We start from the raw sequence: 24,585 nt of genomic DNA, 5'->3' as shown, positions 1-24,585 counted from the left end.
TATTATGACATCTTTTGGTGTACTCCCTCCAGCTGGACACACTGACTTCAGCATTCTTGTATGGATACTTCCAGAAAAATTTTTTTTTCCTTTTCTACTTCCATCATCCTTCAAATATTTAATTTAGGCTGAATGAGAGAAGGAAAAACTGCCTTCTGAATTTGTTCTGACGAACTTGCCTTGAAAGAGAATAGCATCTATGTTTGAAAATGAAGCCTCTTTGGACTAGTAGTCTTAAAAGAAATGATTTATAAAAATTCTACCGTATGTTCAACTATTTAATAACTTATTTAATGATGAGTTTTAGTACAATTGTGTGTGGGGCAGTAGGATCTAATTCTAAGGAATATGTTAAATATTTTTATGGCTTTTCACAGGAATCATTGTGCTGTTGGATAGATAGCTCATGCAGATTTTACACACTTTCCTCTGTTTGCTTTTGAATGAAATAGTAGAGTGATGGTAATTCTGGTTTAGGCTATAAGCACTCATCATCTGTTGTGTTTCAGGTACTTCTCAAGGGTTGGAAGTAGGTGTGCATGAGCAAGTCCTTATTTTAACAAGTAACTCATTTGAGATGGGCAGACAGAATTGTGACACTATCATAGCTACCTAAGTAAAGCTGGGGAGAGAAGAGTGGTCAAGGGTGACTTCATAGAAGTAAAAAAACAAAATAAACAAGCTGTGAAGGTAGGGCTGTATTCCAGACAGTGACAGTCTGATCTAGGACGGTGCAGCTAGGAGACCATATGGATTATGGAACAAAGCCTACTGATAGGGTGGCTTAAAGGGAAATGGCCAGAAAATTTGCAGAAGAGAATTGAGTTCAAGTCCAAATTTATTGCTGGATGAGGAATTTGGGGTTTATTCTTATCTTGAGTTTCTTACATAAGTAGAAACATGTGTTTTGTTTTGTTTTCCTCTCCCCTCAGGGAGAGAATAGAGCAGTTGGGGCTCTTTTGGAAAGATGTTGTAGGTATGACAGTGGTTTAGGAAGTCTGACTTAGAAAAAAACAAACTACTATAAAGTTATAAAGGAATATTGTCACTTGAAGAAATATCTTAGCCATTGGCACAACCTTTTGAAGCTTCTTCTGGCTGGATTGAATGGAGCGAGGTTTCACATTAAAGGCTCCTTCCTCCTGTCATTGCCTAGGAAGTATCCTGTGCGCCTGTGTGGGGTGGACTGAAGCCCAGTGGACAGCAATGGAGTCAAGGAATCTCTGCACATCTAAGAGGAACAGGAGAGGCTGTAGGATGATGTAAGAGCTCAGGTCAACGTGGACACTTATCCTACATTCCCTAGGGACATAGAACCGCAGGGGCCCAAGGGTTCTTAAAAAAAGAAGAAAAAAAGAAAGAAATCATTGAGTGTTAGAAGAGCTAGGGTTTCATGAATGTGACAAATTTCATGATAAAGAGACAAATGAGGGCTTCCTTCTTGGTTGTGATGTCAAGAAGTCTAGATTTGGCTCTGAAGGAAAAAAAAAAAATGAAATAACTCTAAAAACTGCTTTTAAACTGGCCAATTAAAGCAGACTTTCCATGATTCCAGGAGGAAATACAGTGACTTAAAGAGGCTACCTACAGCCAGAAACCATTCAAGAGCCCCCAGTGCAGTATTTGCAGGACACCCTGGAGCTTCATGTTTGGTTTGTGTTCAGCACAAAGTTAGCTGTCTTTAATGACCCAGGATTCAAAGGTCTCCTGAAAGAAAAGTGACTGCAGGAAAGGATAAAGGTTGTCCTTAGGATCAGGTTGGTCAGCCCTGGCTGCAGAGTGCACAAAAATCAAACAGGATACCAGGTTAGATGAGGTTAGGAGGAGGAAGTGTCCATAACAAAGTCCTGTGTGCCAACTTTCCTAATGATGAGCAAGCTGCTTACAGAGGTGGCCAGACTGGGGCACTGTGACCAGTGCATGCTGAGTCACTTCAGTTGTGTGCAACTCTATACGACCCTCTGGACTGTAGCCTGCCAGGCTTCTCTGTCCATGGGATCCTCCAGGCAAGAATACTGGAGTGGGTTGCCATGCCCTCCTCCAGGGGATCTTCCTGACCCAAGGGTTGAACTCGCATCTCTTACATCGCCTGCATTGGCAGGCAAGTTCTTCACCATAAGGGCCACCAATAGTAGCTTTAAACTAGCCAGTTTAAAGGTACTATGTTATCTTTTTTTTTTTTTCCTTCTTTCTTTGGGTCTGTGGGAGTGATAAATATGCAGAAAAACCCAGACTGAATCTCTTTCTTCTGAGAAATTCTGAATATTGGTAAGAACCGAAGTATCCTAGCACAGTGGGTGAGATGAGAATGACTAATACTTTGGTAAGATGTTCAGATGGTGTCAGTCAGCTTTGGCCACCAGCATGGCTTCTTCTGTGGACATTCTCATACAAACAGTCTCACAAGGTTTCAACATCTTCAGTCTCTGGCAGTGTAGTGGAAATAGGAGCACCTGTGATGGGGAATATGTGTTCGGTCTCCTCTGACTTTTATAAAATATATTATAATTAATTTATTTTTAACTGGAGGATAATTGCTTTATAATATTGTGTTGGTCTCTGCCATACATCAGCATGAATCAGCCACAGGTATACATATGTCCCCTCCTTCTTCAACCTCCTCCCACCTCCCACCCCATCCCATCCTCTAGGTTGCCACAAGGCATCTGATTTGAGCTCCCTGTACCTCGCAGTGAATCTCCACTGGCCATCCATTCTGCGTTTGGTAATATACGTGTTTCCATGCTGGTTTTCCCACCCTCTCCTACCCCCACAATGTCCACAAGTCTGTTCTGTATGTCTGCGTCTCCATTGCTGCCAAAGATACAGGTCTGAAAACAGACCTTGCCTGATTGAGTACCTTTTTAGTTGATGTGAAACAAATCCTCAAATGGGTATGGAAAATGGTTTTTCCATCTTTGGCTTTTTGAGTAAAAGTCAAAATCAGGATGCATTAAAAAAAAACAACAACAACTAAACTATGGTTTGCCTGTTTTTCCTGTATAATTTTGTTTTCCATTTTGCCAGGAACAAAGTACAATTTTGACCCCATCTAGACTCACTCGTTATATGTATTATGCAAATTAATTCCTAATTTACCCACATCCTTACTATTTTATTGAAACCAAAGATTTTTTTAGCAGGCAAATGAAATAGCACTGGAGTGGTTTGGAAGACATGAGTATCTAAACATTTTTGGCTGTACTTGTGGCTACCACTCCCTCTGTCTGAGACAATAATATTAAACTTTAACATGATGCAGAATGTTGTAATCCTACAAGGGAGTGAAGAAGTTGGGTCTCTAAAGTCATGGTTGGCAAAGGCAGGACATTTGTTCTGTCCAGAGGACTGTAAATTCTTCAAACAAGCATCATCCCTGGCCCGCTTCATTCACTTAGTCTTCCTAGGGATTAAGTTTTGAATTTCACTAGCACAGAGTCGGACACGACTGAAGCGACTTAGCAGCAGCAGCAATGATTAGTTGCTGTTCAGTTGCTAAATCATGTCTGACTCTCCGAGAATCTATGGACTGCAGCACGCCAGGCTTCCCTGTCCTTCTCCATTTCCCAGAGTTTGTTCAAATTTATCTCCATTGACTTGGTAATGCCATCCAACCATCTTATCCTCTGTCATCCCCTTCTCCTCCTGCCCTCAATCTTTCCCAGCATCAGGGGCTTTTCCAACGAGTCAGCTCATTGCATCAGGTGGCCAGAGTGTTGGAGCTTCAGCTGTAGCATCAGTGCCTCCAATGAGTATTCAGGGTTGATTTCCTTTAGGATTGAATGGTTTGGTCTCCTTGCAGTCCAAGGGACTCTCAAGACTCTTCTCCAGCACTCATGATCAGTGGTAGTAGATAATAATTTTTTTCTTCTAATTTTATTGATATATAACTGACATATAGCACTGGTGTACAGCATCATGGTTTGCCTTACATACATTGTGAAATGATTAGCACAATAAGCTTCAGTTCAGTTCAGTTCAGTTGCTCAGTCATGTCCGACTCTTTGTGACCCCATGAATCGTAGCACACCAGGCCTCCCTGTCCATCACCAACTCCCGGAGTTCACCCAGACTCACGTCCATCGAGTCAGTGATGCCATCCAGCCATCTCATCCTCAGTCATCCCCTTCTCCTCCTGCCCCCAATCCCTCCCAGCATCGGACTCTTTTCCAATGAGTCAACTCTTCACATGAGGTGGCCAAAGTACTGGAGTACAATGAACATTTATTGTTCAGTTGCTCAGTCATGTCCAACTCTTCACAACCCCATGGACTGCAGCATGCCAGGCTTCCCTGTCGTTCACCATCTTCCTGGAGCTTGCTCAAACTCATGTCCATTGAGTTGGTGATGCCATCCAACCATCTTATCCTCTGTTTTCCCCTTCTCCTGCCCTCAGCCTTTCCCAGCATCAGGGTCGTTTCCAATGAGTCAGCTCTTCGCATCAGGTGGACAAAGTATTGGAGCTTCAGCGTCAGTCCTTTCAATGAATATTCAGGACTGATTTCCTTTAGGATTGACTGGTTTGATCTCCTTGCAGTCCAAGGGACTCTCAAGAGTCTTCTGCCACACCACAATTCAAAAGCATCAATTCTTCGGCACTTAGCCTTCTTTATGGCCCAACTCTCACATGACTCAGAGAAGGCAATGGCACCCCACTCCAGTACTCTTGCCTGGAAAATCCCATGGACGGAGGAGCCTGGTAGGCTGCAGTCCATGGGGTCGCTAAGAGTCAGACATGACTGAGCGACTTCACTTTCACTTTTCATTTTCATGCACTGGAGAAGGAAATGGCAACCCACTCCAGTGTTCTTGCCTGGAGAATCCCAGGGATGGGGGAGCCTGGTGGGCTGCCGTCTATGGGGGTCGCACAGAGTCGGACACGACTGAAGCGACTTAGCAGCAGCAGCAGCTCACATGACTACTGGAAAAACCATAACTTTGACTACACGGAACTTTGTCGGTAAAGTAATGTTGCTGCTTTTTGATATGCTGTCTAGGTTGGTCATAGCTTTTCTTCCAAGGACCAAGCATCTTTTAATTTCATGGCTGCAGTCACCGTCTGCAGTGATTTGGGAGCCCAAGAAAATAAAGTCTGTCACTGTTTCAATTGTTTCCCCATCTGTTTGCCATGAAGTGATGGGACCGGAGGCCATGATCTTCGTTTTTTCAATGTTGAGTTTTAGCTAGCTTTTTTACTCACCTCTTTCATACTCATCAAGAGGCTTTTTAGTTCCTCTTTGCTTTCTGCCATAAGGGTGGTGTTGTCTGCATATCTGATGTTATTGATGTTTCACCTGGCAACTTTGGTTCCAGCTTGTGCTTCATCCAGTCCAGCATTTCGCATAATGTAGTCTGCATATAAGTTAAATAAGCAGGGTCACAATATACAGCCTTGACATACTCCTTTCCCATTTTGGAACTAGTCTGTTGTTCCATGTCTGGTTCTAACTTGACACTGTTAGATCTGTTGCTTCTTGACCCGCATACAGATTTCTTGAGAGGCAGGTAAGTTGGTCCGGTATTCCCATCTCTTGAAGAATTTTCCACAGTTTGTTACGATCTACACAGCCAAAGACTTTAATGTATTCAACGAAGCAAAAGTAGATGTTTTTCTGGAATTCTCTTGCTTTTTCTATGATCCAGTGGATGTTGGCAATTTGATCTCTGGTTCCTCTACCTTTTCCAAATATAGCTTGAACATCTGAAAGTTCTTGGTTCATGTGCTGTTGAAGCCCAGCTTGGAGAATTTTGAGCATTACTTTGTTAGTGTGTGAAATGAGTGCAATTCTGCGGTAGTGTGAGCATTCTTTGGCATTGCCTTTCTTTGGGATTGGAATGAAAATCATCTCACATAGATAGAATATTAAGGAAATAGAAAAAAAAAAACATGTTTTTTTTCTTGTGATGAGAACTCTTAGGATTTACTCTCAATAACTTTCATATTCAAATACAGCAGTTTTTTTAAATTTGTTTTTTATTGAAATATAGTGACTCAGCAGGTAACGAATCCACTTGCAGTGCAGGAGACACAGGAGATGCGGATTCGATCCCTGGGTTGGGAAGATCCCCTGGAGGAGACAATGGCAACCCACTCCAGCATTCTTGCTTGGAAAATCCCATGGACAAAGGAGTCTGGCAGGTAACAGTTCAAAGAGTCACAAAGGGTCAGACACAACTGAGCGACTAAGCACAGCATATATTTGAATTACACTATTGTGTTAATTACTGCTGTACAGCAAAATGACTCAGTATATATATATACATTCTTTTTCAAGTTCTTTCCAATTACAGTTTATCATAGGATTTGAATACAGTTCTCTGTGCTATGTAGTAGGACCTTGTTGTTTATCCTTTCTTTATACACCAGTTTGCATCTCATACTGCAGTGTTAACTATATCTCTCAATTTGTACATTACATCCCTAGTGCTTATTTATCTTATAACTGGAAGTCCGTACCTTTCGACCACCTTCATCCAACTTTGCCTCCTTCTCACCCCAGGTAACTAGAAATCTGATCACTTTTTCTATGAGTTTGTTTGTTTTTGAAATATAATTGACCCAAAACACTGTTAGTTCCTGGTACACAGCAAGATGATTTGATATTTCTGTGCATTTCAAAATGATTGCCCTGGTAAGTCTAGTTATTATCTGTCACTGTACAGAGATATGGTATAATCGTTAGCTATATCCCCACACTGTATGTTTCATGCCTGTGACTCATTTCTTTTGTAAGCGAGAATTTGTACCTCAATCTCTCTCACCTTTTTCTCTCCTCCCTCCACTCCCACCCCCAGATAATAATTTTAATGAATAGTTCTTATTAATTTTTCCTAGTTGGAACAGCATGCCTTTTCATACTTTATTTCTCAAACATATTCACAATTGTTTGGTGAAAACAAGGGGTTTCGTTTTAAAAATGATAATCTTATTCAATTTTAATAAAGGCCTATTCTGTTTCCACTGCTTGTGTTTAATGCCGTGAGCTTTTCAGACAGTGATGTCTATCATGTCACCAATCTAAGGTGGTGTTTGTGCTCTTTAGAAGTGTTACATCATGGAAAGGTTTTCTTTTTGGTAGTATACTTTTGCAGTAATAATTTAGCCACAGTACATGCAGTGATTTGGGAAAAACAAGTTTTAAGCCCTTGTGATCATAAATTGAAGTCAGTTTAAAAAGAAAAAAAATTATACCCCTTCTCCCACAGTCACTACCTTGCTAAATGTAGTCATTTCCTTGAGCTCTTGTACGAAAGGGCCACAAATGGGGTAGCTTAACAGAAATTTATTCTGTCGTGGTTCAGGTGCCTATAGGGCCCACTCCAGTACTCTTGCCTGGTGGACTACGGTCCAGGGGGTCACAAAGAGCCAGACACAACTGCGTGACTGAGCAGGCACACACGCAGGACCATGTTCCCTGCCAAGGCTCTGGGGGAGGATTCTTCCTTGCCTCTTCCAGCTTACGATGGCTCTAAGCATTCATTGCCTGGTGGCTTCATAACACTAATCCTTGCCTGTTTTCACATAGCCTTTTTTGTGTCTCTGTGTGTTCTTTTCTGTCTCTTATTATCCTTATTAATATTGTTGTTATTATACTTAATACCACCCTAATCCAGTGTCCTCTCATCTTGATCCTTATCTCAAGTATGTGTACAAAGACCCTATTTCCAAACAAGGTCACAACCTGAGGTTCTGATAGGTAGGAACTGGTGGGGAGAGGACACTGTTTAACCCATTAGATTACAGATGATTTAACCTGGATAGCAAGAGTAACTTGGTTAAATGGTAATAGGCAAGAAGCTATCATTGATCATTATTAATTTTGCATATTCGTCTATTATATAATTTATCCTATTGTATTATAGTTATTTGTTATATTTACTCACTTACCTCTTACATTAAATCATAAGAAAGCAAAGATTGTCTTTTTTCTTGACATAATGCACTTAACAAAATGCTCATTTATGTTAATATTAATATCCATTTCTGTATATGTCACAGCAAAAAATCAAGTAGGTTAGGATAGAACCTTAGAGTTAGTTCAGTCCCTACCATCAGTCTGCACCTCTGTGCTGCTGCTACTAAGTCACTTCAGTCGTGTCCGACTCTGTGCGACCCCCATAGACGGCAGCCCACCAGGCTCCCCCATCCCTGGGATTCTCCAGGCAAGAACACTGGAGTGGGTTGCCATTTCCTTCTCCAATGCATGAAGGTGAAAAGTGAAAGTGAAAGTGAAGTTGCTCAGTCGTGTCCGACTCTTAGCGACCCCATGGACTGCAGCCTATCAGGCTCCTCCGTCCATGGGATTTTCCAGGCAAGAGAACTGGAGTGGGGTGCCATTGCCTTCTCCGACACCTCTATGGGTCATGAGCTAATATACAAACCAGCTAGATAAGGCTGTAGACGTGGCTGCAGTCATGTTCTCTTTAGTTTCCAATTCATTGTTCTTTCTACGTTGTCGGGTTGTCTCCGTATTAAAAGGTTTAAATGTGAGTATCCTTAGAATGCTGTTAAAAGCATGCAGTCATTCCAACCCTGGGTACTAACCTATGTTCAGAAGCCTTAACTCTTCAAGGTGTAGAGTTTCTCTCTGTGTATGCAATTTAAAAAGTTCAGTCTAACCCACAAGAATACTTTCAGGAATATCTTTGCAATTCATACATGGCATGAAAGACCACTCAAGATAGGAAAGGATAAAGGATGACTCCAACACTCTGGGGGGAGGGTCAGGTGGTTGAGATGGTCAAGGCTGAGTCAGGTGGTTTGACTTTGATCTTGAAGTGGCTGCTACTTAGTTGGACAAATCACCTTATCTCTGAACCGTTCTTCCCCATCAGATGAGCTACTAGGTTCCTTCTAGTTCTGTTCTAAGAGTGAGTATCACTGTTTATCATTCTGCGTGCAGGCTTTTCATTCCTAGTAGCTTCTGGCTAGGGACCACTTCTGTTTCTCAGTGGTCATAGCAACTAGTATTACTACAGTGACTTCCTTATGGTAGGGAGCTTGTTAACCAGGCCTTGCTAGTGATACTAGATGAGGAGCAAAACCCAACTAGGCTATGCTGAGCCCAGTGTTGAAAGCCAGAAGACTCAGAGCATCCACAGTCTGTAGCCATGGCTGCAGCAAGCACCCTAGGACACAGACAGATAGATAGATTGGTTCTGAGTCAGCTTCCTGTATCCTGTAGAGTCAAGAGGAAGACCTGCACACAGCAGCGGGCTTGTGAACAATGGTCACTTCCTGTGACCAGGAGACTGGAGAGAGTCTCTAAGGACTGGAGGACACTCCCTGTTCATCGGGCGCTTTCAGGCAGGAGTACTCCTGGGGCCTCTTCAGATCTGTAATAAAACTTCAAAACAATCTGTCACTTTTTAAATCTGTGTTAAAGAGTGTACAGTAAAGTAAGCCTTGAACTTGCCAGAGTGAATTTTAGCTTTCTAGTGGAGGATGAGATACTTAGTGATATACTAATAACTGCAACAGAGTTAGAAGTTCACATACTTGTGAATGAATCTTGTGTGTGTGTCTTTATTTCCACATCTGAAAAATGGCAATGCCATAGAAGTGTAACACCCTTCACATTTTTTATCCTAACACAAAAGCATATTAATAGTGTGTGTGTATGTTAGTCACTTCAGTCATGTCTGACTCTTTGCTACCCCAAGAGCTGTAGCCCCCCAGGCTCTTCTGCCCATGGGATTCCCCAGACAAGAATACTAGAGTGGGTTGCCATTTCATTCTTCAGGGGACCTTTCCAACCCAGGGATCGAACCCAGGTTGCCTGCATTGCAGGCAGATTCTTTACTGTCTGGGCCATCAGGGAAGCCCATGTTAATAGTAGTGGTATCTATAGTAGTAGTAATAACAACAGTAGTCAGTGCTTCCATAGTACTTTACAATTTGTCTGGCTCTGTTTTGAGCCCATTTATGTAGACTCAGCTGTGTGTACAATTTCATATTGCAACGTTTAGTGCCAGATCTGTAGTAGTATATGAGTTGTTCCACATGAGAAAGAGTGTGACTAGCAAAAGAATAATGATGACAAAGCATAGTCGTGATAATTAATAGCAAACAGTGAAACCGAATCGAGGGATTTCTTTTTTGTGTTGTCGATCACGTGAGGTGCTCCATCTGCTTCAATGGAAAATGCTGAGAGATAAAGACAAACTAAACCCGGCCCTCGCGCTGCCCAGCACTGGACCACACGAACAGCCACTGCCCACCTCCCGGCTCCCCTCACTTTCCCAGATGATCCTGGCCGATTCCAGGGTGTGAAACTCCCCGTGAAAGATAGGGAGGTGTCAGCAGCTCAGCCCAGAAAGCTGGGGATTGGGCAGTGGCTTCCTGTAATCCCCGGTGCTGGCTGGCTGCCCCGTTCTTGGCAGTGAGGGCTGGGCGGTGGGCTGGAGACAGCTGTGTGAGCCCTGCTGCCTGCGCGGCCCGGAGCACTGGCCCCTCATGGAACTGCCGCACCATGTTCTGCCTGAAAGGTGAGGGGGCTTTGGGCCCACCAGGGTGGTGAAATAGAAGAATGTTCATTCAGCATCAGAAACGAGGGCTGATTCTCTTAAAATCAAAGTTGGAGAGAGTTTTGTTAAGTATGAAAGTGAAAAAGTCATTGTTCTTTTCTGGTTGCAAACAGGAAGAAAGACCTCCTGCTGGGGAGATGGAATTTTTCTTTTAGACAGGATATTTCTCTGTTTGGATGCGTTTGGGATGTGTTTTGTCATAGACTAAGTAATTAAAAGTTTAGAATGAAAGGCAACTTCATCATCTAAGTGGGCATGGTTTACAGTTGGGGTATGAGTCCTGTTAGAGAAGTTTTCATGTGATGAGTTGCTCGTGGAAAGGGCTAGAGAGAATAAGAAGGGGGGAGCAATCCTATTACTTGCAGCTTTAATGTATGAACTTAGGAATGAAATTAATTTTACCATAGAATAGAGATTCTTGTCCTAGCTATGTGTGTATGGACTATAGCGCTTTGGGAAGTACTGGAAGATGGTAACTATATAGAATATATGTACTGATTCTCCCATTAGTTGCAGAGTGCTTTTCTCTCTTTAAGCTATTATTTTTTCTTCAACTCTTTTTCTTCCAACTCATTGTAATTATAATTTAAGCATTTGAGAATGTGTTCTTCAATGAGATTGTTGGAATGGGGGAGTTCAAATGAATTTCCTTGGAACTGGAGTCGACTATTTTGTTCATATCTTTCAGTGTATGTCAGCCTGTTGATGTGAAATTCTTGACAGTTTTTCAATTTGGGGAAGTAAAGTGAGCCTGGCTTGCTTTGCTGATGGCTTTTCTGTCCTCCCTCTGTCCTCACTGTGTTTCTAAGCTGCAGACCAGTTTTCTCTACTCTCAGCCTTTACAGTTTTAACCCTAACCTGACACCTTAAAAGCCACCCAAGTCTTTAATATTGAATTCTGAGTTTGAGTTATTTGTTTATATGGTTGGTACAAATTTGATCAAATTGACAAGGTAAAAACAGGAAAGAACTTCACATCTTTTCCTCCCTAAGAGTTCAACTAATTCTTATTTTAGTGTATTTAGTTGAAATGGATTTCTAAGGCAACCCATCAGCTGAAGTGAATTTGAGTGTTTCTGAAAAAATATTCTTAGGTGAAATGAGTCATGGGCCCTCCTGACGCTGTTTCTCAAAAAATTGTTTGCTCCCAAAAAAGTGTGACTAAGAAGAGCCACAGTTCAGTATCATTGGATGAGGATGCCTGCGATCCTGGTGTCATCTCCCCAGCTGAAGTCATTATGATCTAATGATAGCTTCCGGTTTAGAGTTTCTAATTGAATGCAGGTGTGCAGTTGTTGCAGGGCATGTCTTCTGTTGCTTCAGTGTATTTGCCCCACCCATTCCCATCACAGCAATTTCATTTTATAAAGGAATCTTACCAGTTTCATGGACTCTTAGTTTCCGAGGTAACTTGGGAGTTTGAGAAAGTCAAATGAGTGGCATATGATAGCAACTGAGTGAGTGCTTTTATGCTGAAGTGTGTGTTCTAATCAGGAGTCCACAATCCCTTTTAAAATCTACTTTCCCATTTCCCAGCAGCCAGGACAACCATTGACATTTGCTCTCTTCCTGTGATTTGTAGCCTCTTGGTTTATAATAATGATTTTTAGGTTGCCCTCTAGGCCCTACGTGTATGGCCAACCCCTGATAAAGTCATGGTGAGATTAAGCGCAGGAATATCAAGGGCTGCTTGGGATGCTTGTGTCCTTCCTGCATTTGTGTTTGCCTCTGTTGGAGGCTTTTTCAGAGGATTTCACTAATTGGCCTGTTTCTGTGGCTCATTGAGGTCCTAGGAGCTCTTTAAGTCTGTCTTTATGATTTGCGTGGATATTAAAGGAAGCATGATTGCCCTTCTTTTGGGTTAAATCATGTCTTGTGTATTTCTTTTAATTGTTAAAAGAAAACACATCAAACAGCCTCCCACATGCATGCAGAGTTTCCTTTTCCCCATTCAGGCTAGTTGTTTTTTTTTTCTTGAAGTCATGTCTACTCAGTTTTTGGTCGATTTGGTGCTAGCAAAATTGCCTTCTTGGAAGAGAGATGTCATCTTTATCATTGCTGTTGACTATAATAGCTCATGTAGTTATAATCTCTACTCTCTACTGTTGCCATTGAAATAACTCAAATACATTCACTCCACCCAGGTTTTTTCCCCATGAGCAACATCTGAGCTCCCAGTCTCTGGGAACATGTTCTCTCAAGTTCTGCCCAGTCCCTGTCGGTAACAAAGCCATGGTGTGTTGTTCTTCACTGTGTAATCAGGGGTCTTGGAAGTGAGTTTCCAGCTTATTAAATAATATGATTAACAGAAAACTACCTTGCATATATTGTATACCATTCATGGATTACTTTATTCAGAAAAATTAGAATAAAATATCTTTACTTCTAAAATTGCATGGAATACAATTAAGTTTTCCTGAGACACTTCAGAAAATGCAAATTTCTTAATTACAGTGTGCCAGCTTCATCTTTATAAATATTAATTATCTGTTCAGTGCATCTCTAACTGTGAAGACTAGGTTTTTGGCTTTTAATTTCCAATCCATCATGGATATTTTGTAAAACATAGAATCACATGCTGTGGGCTATCACCACAATGTCAAACAGCTGTAATAAAGTTCTTAAACATTTATTTCATTTCCTGTTGTAATCTTACTGTGTCCTGGTAACAAGGCGTTGGCACTATTTAGTAGACAAATCTGTAGTAGTTTCCTAGAGAGACTGCAACAAATTACCACTAAGTGAGTGGCTTGAAACAGAAATGTCTTCTCTCACAGTTCTAGAAGCCAGAGTCTGACAACGAGTTGTTGGCATGGCCATTGTCTCTCCACAGTCTCGAGGGTGGAATCTTTCCTGGCTTCTTCCAGTTTCTGGTGGCCTCAGGCATTTCATGACTTGTGGCAGCACCTCTGCCTCTGTCTTCGCATGGCCTTCTTCCCTAGGAGTCTGTCTGTGACTGTCACTTGGTTTTCTTATTAGGACATCTGTCATTGGATTTAGCGTTCACCCTCCTCCGGTATATGACCTCATCTTAGCTGATTACATCTGTAAAAACTCTGTTTCCAAATAAGGTCACATTCTCAGGTTCCCAGTGGACATGGTTTGGGGGGCACTAGACACCCCATTAGGATGCCTAGTTGCTTGGGTTGAGAGTAGCATCATAGGAGATGTATTTAGTGGAGAGCTGTAAGGATGGCCATCCAGTATAGCTGTTTTGATAATATATTTGAAATGTGTAGCATTGTAAGTTTGACCAGTCTGTGTAGTTAGAAGGGTTGAATATGTGCCTACTACAATCAGTCATGCAAAAGAAAACATTGCCTTTTTGTTTCCTATAAATTACCCAGTTTCCTTCATATACTCTGATCCTGCTGAGAAGGGGGAAAAACAAAAAAACAAAATCGAACTTTACTTCACTGCAGTCAACCCAGTGTGAGCCAAAAATTTAAACAGTTGCATTAGCTAGCTCAGGCTGTGGGATGACTCGGTCTCTCAGAATTCTCCTGTTATCTCTTCTCTTCAAAGTGGATTCTGTTGTTCAGTTTCTCCCTTGTTAATATAACAAAAGTGATGCCTGCTAAATTGTGTACTTTTTGTATTGTGGACTTGCTCCTTACATAATTTTTGAAATGTTGGAGAAGGATACGTCTATATAGTTGAGTTTAAAAAAATAAGGTATTATTTTGAAAATGTCCTTTCTCTGAATGTGGAAATGATAAATATATACATCCTTTTGTACTCTAAAAATAATTTCAGTACACTTTGTGAGCATCATGGATCTTAAGCTTCTGAATTTAGTATTGGATTTTACCTGGTCCGGATTCTCTCCAGGGATTTCAACCTGGCTTCAATGTTGGTCTAGATTCTTTCCCTTACTCTGCTCTTATGGGATGTCCAAGATCTAGAAATTGAGTTTCATGGATTAGAAAAGTGGTGCATTCTGTCGACAGGGTGTATCCCAGCTGCCTGCATACTTAGCATGGTAGGGTCCCGTCTATATCCTTTTCTGCTTCACAAGTTACAGATTTAGGAAAGCCTTTAGGTTGCCTAATAATAGCAGAGTTATGTTGGAGATTACAGCGATGAACTATGTCAGGCATGTGCGTCTGCTCCCGAGAGGGCAGTTCATCCTAGAAACCCTGTTCTGTCCTTCCTCGTCGTGCACCCCAGAGCAGATCACAGACCTCTTCCCAGTTGTCTCGTGCGTGTTGTACATGAGAAAGGATTCCTCAGATTCTTTTCTTGGCAGCATTTGGAAAATAATGTCTGGAATCAGAAACAGATTTGTTATTTCTGTGCTGAAACAAGTGCATTTTTTTCAAGTTAGCAAGCAACCATTTGCTCTGGACGGTTCCCCTACCCCTTCTTCCCACCTTTTATAAATCCAGTAATAAACTGTCAAGTAAGCATTGAGCAGAGTTGACGCTATTTTACTATTTGATTCTGAGTATCATTTTGAAACGCTTGAACAATCAAAATGTGAAGTGACCTCAGGAATCTTGTATCTGGGTGAATCTGGACATTTCGTTATCATACTTTAATATTTTGAATTTTACTTAAATTTAAATTAGCCATAGCCTTTAGAGCCATAGTCCTGTAAGACTTTCTTCCCTCCTTTCATTTAAAAATTGCATATAATTGCTAGCCAGTAACCTACAGCTACCGGGGGGAATTCACATTTGCTCAATCTGCAATTTAAAGTAGCACTTTTAATAAACACACTGATGATATCATGCATTTTTCAAACTGGCAGGCAAAGCCCTTGAAATTTAATAAACCAAATAAAGCTAGCCTTTTATTTCCTTTGTCTTTCCCTTGAAAACTTGATCATGCTTTCCGGTTCTCTTTCTTCCTTCCACTACTAATCAAAATCTTGCTTTTAAATATATTGCAGCAGAAGCCAGATCACTGTGCTGAAGAGATGATATAATAGAAACTAGGAGATGCTATCCTTAAGGTATGAAAGAGCAGTTAACAGAGCTTTGCTGCCAGAAGCGTGCAGGGCTAGGGGTCTGCTTGTCTGTGGAGCATGCTCTGTGCAAGGAGAGTGTCCTGTGATTCGTTGGAACTGAATCAAATGAGGAATTACCAAAAGCATTGGCAAAGGTTCCCATGAGTTTCTTTCTCCATTTGAGGATCTCCTGTCCCATTTTTACCTTTTCTTGTTTTCTTTATCTGCTGATTTCCATATCTTTTTTCTAGTTATTCCGTTTGCTCCTTTCCTCCTCCTCTGATTGCATATTGATGGGGGTTGTATTATCCCTATGCCAGATTGATCTCCCTCTAGTTAAGAAGGTGTGATCAGTAATCTGCACATGCCTTAGTTAAAGGTGATAGTTAATAGATGAAGGCAGATGGACCAGTGTGATAAAGGCAATTTACCCCTCAGGACGTCATGTCACCACCATCAGCCAGACACAAAGGTATGCAGGGATATGTATTTTTCTATTTTAAACATCAGGAAAAAATCCTGCTGAAACAACCTAAGGGCTTTAAAAGCAATTAATAGGTTTTGCATGATTGGACATATTGGTGATGCAGAGTAGGAATATGGATATTCTTAAATTTGAAAAATGTCCCTTGGTTTATTAAATCATAGATAGCAGTTGGATTTGAGATAAAGAGGTCTTCATTTGACGGGCAGTAGTATAATGACAAACTATTGGGTATCATATTAGCAATGTCCATCGTCCATCTGCTGATTAGGTCATGTTTATCAGGTTTTGTTAACTTGGACTTTAGACTTTGTATTGTTGTTACTGCCAAAATGTGGTTAATGCCAAGAGCCATTGAAACAAAGGCCGTGATGACTTGAACGAGGATTTAATTTGAGGGGTTAATTACATGATAATTTGGGTTACTTGCATGATAAGAGAAATGTAAGTGCTCATTGCCACTTCTTCATTGGAATGTCTTCTTATAACAAAAAGATATAAATAGCATAAACTGAGCTTTAGGAACCAGGAGTTGAAATATAGTCTTAAGCTAATTTATATTTAAGTGGAGTATGGTTTTCAAAGGTCAGGTTATATATTACATGTTTGCTCTTGAGAAATTTGGCAAGACTGCATTTGGAAACAAAAGGGGAAAATTCCCTCCTCTGATGACCATAAGAGGACATCTGTGCTATTTCTGGTCTTATTTCACGGAGTGAAACTGTGCAAGCTTCGGAAACTTTTAGAATGAAAGTTGTGCCACATGCCTCCACTCTCCCGAGTCACTGGTGAGCGGAGGAGGAGGGAGGGAAAGGGACACTGCCACATGCCTAGGGAGTGTTCTTAGGAGAAGGAGGCACAGGGCATCCAGGAGGGTTAAAGAGGCGTCAGGAGAAGGCAGGTGTACAGGAGATGTCAGAGTTGGTTAGAAGACTGGCTGGGGAAACTAAGTAAGTAGTGACTTTTCTGTTTTCAAACAGAAAAGTTTCCTCAGCCAGTCTACCATAGAAGATGCCCATGAGGTGGCATGGCAGAGAGAGCCAGGCATAGGGGAGCCCCTAGTCCCAGGTGGTCCTGCATCTTACCTTCTTTGGCCATCTCTTTCAAATTTGTTGGAGTTTTTCTTTACCCCTTTCCTCTTTCTTAAGAGGATAAAAGAAACTTTAGCCCCTTCTATTCCTTACAAAAAGTGTTGCTGAAACAGACTACCTAGTTTTATGCAAAAAATGCATATTATCCCACAGTGGCTAATTTATATATATATAGATTCACCCAAAATTTGTTGATACCCTGAAATACCTCTTGAGGTTCATCACATCTGACTGAAATGTTTTGACAGAGTTTGGGGTGTAAGTATTCATCAGATGTTAATGGGACTTACCTTGTGCCTGGTTTCCCTTGCCCCAGAAAAGCCCCCCTTCTCCCATACTCCCAGACTTTTTCCCCAGGCCTGGGTCTTCTCAGCACCCAAGCCCTTTCCAGCTGCTTTCCTGTCCGCTCAAAAGGCACCACTGCTTGTGCCTGCTTTGAAGGGGCAGGGGGAGTTCTTCTTTCCCCAAGTTTACTTTGAGTACAAAGCAAGGCCAGAGATTTTTCTTAAGGTTTTCTCTGCTAATGACCACCCAGATAATAAAACATCAACAGATTAGTGAAGAAGATTCAAGAAATCCCAGCTGTGTCCATTAATAATATAAGCCTGAATAAAAATCTCTTAACTGTGACAGTAGCATGCGTGACTGCTCAGTCGCTCAGTCGTGTCCAGCTCTTTGCAACCCCATGGATGGTAGCTCGCCAGGCTCCTCTGTTCGTGGGACTCTCCAGGTAGGAATACTGGAGTGAGCTGCCATTTCCTCCTCCTGTGGATCTTGCTGACCCAGGGACTGAACCCATGTCTTTTATGTCTCCTGCATTGGCAGGTGGATTCTTACCACCGAGCAGCATGAGAGTAGCATCTACTTGACAAAAGATTGAGGAGTAAATAATAACTTACATAAGATGCTAGACATTTTATCACAAGTATGTAGTAAAGTGCTTCATAAAGTTACTGATTAGAGCTTCCTTGGGTTTTCTGAAAGTAAAAACTAATTTGTATTAATACCATAATTTAGGAAGACGGTGTAACTATATAGTGAGAAAGGCAGATATATTTCTGGTTTTTCATTGCAACATATTTACACCAACTTTTGTAAAGTTTTCTGGCATCACAGTTGTATAAATACACCCAGGTGAATACAAAGATTCATAAGTCACATATACTGGCAAATGAACGTTATAGCAACACAAATATTTTGAAAGCCAGGGAAGCCAAGGAGAATATCCTGACACAGTTCTAACTGCTCCAGCGGAAGTATTTGCTGCCACAGCATTTGAGACAAAAACCATTCCTTTATGGAAATGTTTTCTGGCAGAACATACACTTGATAAAAATCCTAAACAAGATTTGGACTACTCATGTGGTATATTTTTATAAAATTTTTATAAAATTGCGTGTATTGAAAAAAAAGAAAAATCTCTCCATATCTGGATGAGAGGAATGGCTAGATGAGCGGTTTTATCCTTCATTGGTAGACATGTCTTTATTTCATGTTAACTGCTGAGGAATTGGTAACTGGCTCTCCGTACTCGAGTGTTTCTCCTTTCACTCAGCTCCTTCCTCCACTGGTAATTGACCCATTTTCCATCTCAGAGAGAAAAGTGAGTGAGTGTAAGAGTTGTCCAGATGAATTATCAGTAAGTTACAATGGAAGTTTAAAAAAAGCAGACTCAAAAGATGACATCGTACGTCCATCCTTCCAAAACTGCAGGGTCCATAAATTCCAAAAAGAGTAAATTTTTGATGGCTTAAAGCATGATTTAAAGCATTGGTTAACATGAGATAAAACATTAGTTTGATATTTGCTATCAACTTTTAGGTTTAAAATTATAAGACTGTGACAGAGATAGCTTGTTTTCAGTCACCCACTGAGAACACCTAAATTTAAAGTCCTGTACATTTTCTGCTTCCCACAGAAAGTTCATGTTGGTGTGGCAGATATTATGAATCTTTATTTGTATGCTTTTTGGCTTATGGTAACAAATTTGGCTGAAATTGAGTTTGTCTTAGTTGCTCTCTGTCACTCACCTTCATGAAATTGGTGAATAGATTCATTGTGGGACTGTTATCTGCAAAAGATAAAGTGTCTGTGAACTGACGGGAAAACAGGAACCCCTAAAATATGTGAGATTCCTTTAGCACATGACATACCAAAGGGTTCTCCTTGATTCCTGTTTTGGCCAGTGTCCGACTGGATTTCCTTTAAATTTCCCTTTGCCTCATTTCCACATTGGAAAGTGATCTGCCTGCTATATGTATGAAGACAAGCTTTCTTTGTCTCCTGCCTGATATTGGCCTCTAGCAACTCTTGTGTGAGGCCTGCAATCAGGTCACAGGCTTCTCACATCAGTTCTAAGACAGTTCTCTAATCAGTGTCAAGAACTTTTTGCTGCTTTCCGATAGGGGAATCCAGTATTAGTGATATACTGATAATTCCCACATTTCTCTCTGCAACCAAGACCGCTCCCCTAAATTTCAAATATGAATATCCAGCTGTCTCCTCCACATTTCCAACTGGGTGTCCAATGGGCTTCATGAACTCCTGGTGCCCCCTCCATCCCTTTACCCCCACATCTATTCCGCTGGAGCCTTCTTCATTCCCATAAGGGACAAACCTTTTTTTTTTTCCCAGTTGAATAAGCTATAAACCTTGAAGTCATGTATGACTCCTGTTGTTCTCTTACCCCCACCCCAGCCCTGGTTCAATGTGTCAGAAAATCCTGTTGACTCTGTATCTTTTCTGGGATCTGACTCCCTCTTGCCCCGTTCACTGCCACCTGCTTGCCTGGGTCTCACCTGGGCAGCTATCACAGCTTCCCTCAGCAGCCTATTTTCAACCCAGTAGCCAGAGTGAGCCTCTATGAGTTCATGCTACTCCTTTGCTCAAAACACGATTTTACTCAGAGTAAAAGCTCAAGCCTTGGCAATTTCTCTGTATTTTGGGGACATCAGTCACAGGCCAAAATCAAACCATGGAGGAGAAAGGTGGTTTTCTAAGCTACAGAACTGGTAGCTGGTCAGATCCTTTATTTTGGCAGAAAAGGAAAAGGTTTCCGTGCTGAAACTACAGCCCCAGGTTAGCCGTGCTCTTGTCTGGTGCTCCTGGAAGGTGTAGTCTACTGAGAGGCCTTCGTCTTTTCTGCAGTGGGAGTAAAGATCATTCCAATCTCTGTCATTTTATCATCACATGTAGCCATCTGTATTTAGTGCAGCTACAGGTGTACCTTTAGTTTTTATAAAACGAGTTTGATAGAGTTTCTGTTGGAATTTTGGAAAATTGATTCCTATGGCTTTTTTTTTTTTCCCATAATAAGGATTCAGTTAGAACTAAATAGTAGGGAACCTGTCCATATTCAGTTAAGAAGCTAACTGAAATGTTTAAAAAGCAGCTCGGTTTTTATTCTTGTGCATATATTTGGTTTGCTGAGCTTGGTTTGTTATAAGGAATATCAGAAAGTGCTCTCATGATAAGTGCTTGATATTTTACTCTTTCATAGAACCATTGTTTGTTTGTTTTCCTTTCATAGCATTATTAAAATGGAGGGCAGGCTTTGACCCCACTCATTGAGTGGGATTTCTTTGGGACATACACTACGTCGTGTGTGTGGTAGTGATAGGTGCTGTGGCTTCCCTATTAAATTATAAACTCCTTGAGGGCTTATCCCGTTGTCTTAACCAAGAAGGAATCCTAGTTGATATTTGTAATTAAGGGAGCTTCACTAGTGGCTCAGTGGTAAAGAATCCGCCTGCAGGAGACATGGGTTTGATCCCTGGGTCAAGAAGATCCCCTGGAGAAGGAAATGGCAACCCACTCTAGTTTTCTTGCCTGGAAAAATCCCATGGGCAGAGGAGCCTGGCGGGCTCCAGCCCATAGGGTTGCAAAAGAGTCAGGCAGCACTTAGCAACTAGACAGCAACAACGGTTTGTAATTGAAGAAATGAAGTGTAGTGTTCAATCTAGTTCAGGTAAAGAGGACTTGAGCCATCACTCTCCATGAAAATAAAAGGATTCTTTTGAGTATAACTTAAAAATAGAAACATGGATTTTTCTACTTCCAATGGGACTGAAAATATGAAGGCAATAAGCAGAGCAAGAAAGATTTTTAACTTTCGAAGTTTTATGTTCTATAACAACTGGGTAGAAAAACCCAGTGTGACAGTTTCAATCAGTAATGACTTAAAAGAGGGGGAAGGAAGCTGATCATGGAAGAGGAGAAAGGTTAATGTGTTTCTAGAAATTCAAACATTCAAGACAAATGAGTCTAGACTTTGTGGTGACGGGGCGGGAGATACGCTTCCCAGGGACCCTCAGCAAAACGGCCAGTCCCCTGCCGGCTCCTCTCAAGTACTGTTCTGAAGTGGTTACTCTTCTCTTAGAGGACTGAGGTTTTACTCACCACAGAGAAACAGCCTTCAAGCACTTTCTTCCCTCTTGAGTTTTCAATTGGAAAAAAAGAAAACCAAAGAACTAACACACTCCAATGCATAGTTCCAAGAATGAGCAATTGACTGTAGACTAAAGGGAAAAAAGTGATAAAGTTATCTTTAGAAATATGAGATCATTTTCTCATAGCAAGTCATCATGTAACTATGGGACTTTTTTATGTCTGTTTAAATATTTCTACTGACATTTTATCTTATTTGACCTTCTTATTCCTTATTCTAAAATTTTCAGATCCACTGGATTACTTTCCAGGGTTCTCCTGTGTGCTTTTCATTCTATTTCCATTACAACACTGTTCCCCATTTTCCATTTAACGTGCTTACAATTTGGTCACTGCGATTTTCCTGTCCATCTTAGGTGCAATGAGAACAAGCGGGTTATTTATTCAGGACCTTTCAGCAGAGCGTACCTCAAGGTGCTATTAGTATCTGTTGATTGAATGAGTGCCTGACCGCATTGAGGACTTTATTTCCTCCTCTTTACCTCTGTGAACTATTATGATTATTAAAAATTACAGGAACTTTGACTTGTAGATTGTGTTTTCAGCTCAATAAAATGAGAGTGATGGACCTGTCATTTTAATGACAAGTTGTTCAATTCAGTTCAGTCGCTCAGTTGTGTCCGACTCTTTGCGACCCCATGAATCGCAGCACGCCAGGCCTCCCTGTCCATCACCAACTTCCGGAGTTCACTCAAACTCACGTCCATCGAGTCAGTGATGCCATCCAGCCATCTCATCCTCTGTCGTCCCCTTCTCCTCCTGCCCCCAATCCCTCCCAGCATCAGAGACTTTTCCAATGAGTCAACTCTTCGCATCAGGTGGCCAAAGTACTGGAGTTTCAGCTTCAGCATCATTCCCTCCAAAGAAATCCCAGGGCTGATCTCCTTCAGAATGGACTAGTTGGATCTCCTTGCAGTCCAAGGGACTCTCAAGAGTCTTCTCCCACACCATAGTTCAAAAGCATCAATTCTTTGGCGCTCAGCCTTCTTCACAGTCCAACTCTCACATCCATACATGACCATAGGAAAAACCATAGCCTTGACTAGATGGACCTTTGTTGGCAAAGTAATGTTGAATATGCTATCTAGGTTGATCATAGCTTTCCTTCCAAGGAGTAAGCATCTTTTAATTTCATGGCTGCAGTCACCATCTGCAGTGATTTTGGGGCCCAAAATAATAAAGTCTGACACTGTTTCCACTGTTCCCCATCTATTTCCCATGAAGTGATGGGACCGGATGCCATGATCTTCGTTTTCTGAATGTTGAGCTTTAAGCCAACTTTTTCACTCTCCACTTTCACTTTGATCAAGAGGCTTTTTAGTTCCTCTTCACTTTCTGCCATAAGGGTGGTGTCATCTGCATATCTGAGGTTATTGATATTTCTCCCGGCAATCTTGATTCCAGCTTGTGTTTCTTCCAGTCCAGCGTTTCTCATGATGTACTCTGCATATAAGTTAAATAAGCAGGGTGACAATATACAGCCTTGACGTACTCCTTTTCCTATTTGGAACCAGTCTGTTGTTCCATGTCCAGTTCTAACTGTTGCTTCCTGACCTGCATACAGATTTATCAAGAGGCAGGTCAGGTGGTCTGGTATTCCCATCTCTTGAAGGATTTCCCACAGTTTATTGTGATCCACACAGTCAAAGGCTTTGGCATAGTCAATAAAGCAGAAATGATGTTTTTCTGGAACTCTCTTGCTTTTTCGATGATCCAGCGGATGTTGGCAATGTTGGCAATTTGATCTCTGGTTCCTCTGCCTTTTCTAAAACCAGCTTGAACATATGTAAGTTCGTGGTTCATGTATTGCTGAAGCCTGGCTTGGAGAATTTTGAGCATTACTTCACTAGCGTGTGAAATGAATGCAATTGTGCGGTAGTTTGAGCTTTCTTTGGCATTGCCTTTCTTTGGGATTGGAATGAAAACTGACCTTTTCCAGTCCTGTTACACTGCTGAGTTTTCCAAATTTGCTGGCATATTGAGTGCAGCACTTTCACAGCATCATCTTTCAGGATTTGAAATAGCTCAACTGGAATTCCATCACCTCCACTAGCTTTGTTCGTAGTGATGCTTTCTAAGGTCCACTTGACTTCACATTCCAGGATGTCTGGCTCTAAGTCAGTGATCACACTATCATGATTATCTGGGTCATGAAGATCTTTTTTGTACAGTTCTTCTGTGTATTTTTGCCACCTCTTCTTAATATCTTCTGCTTCTGTTAGGTCCATACCATTTCTGTCCTTTATCGAGCCCATCTTTGCATGAAATGTTCCCTTGGTATCTCTAGTTTTCTTGAAGAGATCTCTAGTCTTTCCCATTCTGCTGTTTTCCTCTATTTCTTTGCATTGATCGCTGAGGAAGGCTTTCTTATCTCTTCTTGCTATTCTTTGGAACTCTGCATTAAGATGCTTATATCTTTCCTTTTCTCCTTTGCTTTTCGCTTCTCTTCTTTTCACAGCTATTTGTCAGGCCAGTTGAGATCTTAATAAAATTCACATTCAGGATGGTGAACCTGAAATTTGCACATTGTGATTAACCACGAGTAAAGTTCTCACATGTGAAGCAGAAATACTTTTAACCTAAGAATCAGAGTTTTTCTCATCTGAGTCTGTTGCTTACTGACTCAGAGGAAGTCACTTAACCACAGAACCATTTTCTTCATCTGATAAATAGAAGTGACTCCCCTGCCTCCTTGATGGGGCGCTCTTTGTGGGAATCAAATGAGATAAAGTACCTGGGATGTTGGGGCGGAAAGTGGCAGTCCTCTTTGCTCCCCCCTCTTTCATTCTCCTACATTTCCTGTCACTTCCACCTTCTTAGTATGTCCTGGATCCCATCTCTGCTTTTTATTCCCTGGACTATCACTGCCTTAGTGTGATGACTATTAGCATTTCATGCTTTTAGTTTATTGTGCTCCTAACTTTCTGATTCTCAGCTAATTGCTCTCTAATCCCTTACTCCAAACCCTATCCAAGACGTGAATAACAGACTTCACTTATCATGTTTTTTCTCTAAAACTCTTCAGTTTCCCCCGCCCAGCCCCTTACCAGTACAGTGCCTTTAGGATAAAGTTTAACTTTGGAGGA

At 41.3% G+C, this 24,585-nt stretch overlaps 1 protein-coding gene across 5 annotated transcripts in view; it reads left to right on the top strand.

Moving 5' to 3' along the window:
* The window catches only part of NHSL1 (NHS like 1), a 257,856-nt gene that overhangs the window by 132,008 nt on the left and 101,263 nt on the right, over window positions 1–24,585 (top strand). Inside the window, exon 1 of one of the 5 annotated variants that reach the window (XM_070376760.1) lies at window positions 10,207–10,488. The exons of the other annotated variants lie outside the window; for them this stretch is intronic. Coding sequence (XP_070232861.1) covers window positions 10,473–10,488 — 16 coding nt within the window. The 5' untranslated portion in view covers window positions 10,207–10,472. Of the gene's footprint in view, window positions 1–10,206; window positions 10,489–24,585 lie in introns of those variants that run through there. 5 annotated transcript variants of the gene reach the window in all.

This window comes from Bos mutus, chromosome 9 (genome assembly GCF_027580195.1).
Source record: "Bos mutus isolate GX-2022 chromosome 9, NWIPB_WYAK_1.1, whole genome shotgun sequence".
NCBI lineage: Eukaryota > Metazoa > Chordata > Mammalia > Artiodactyla > Bovidae > Bos > Bos mutus.
Note: the sequence above shows the minus strand (reverse complement) of the source record. Positions and strands in the feature narration are given on the sequence as shown.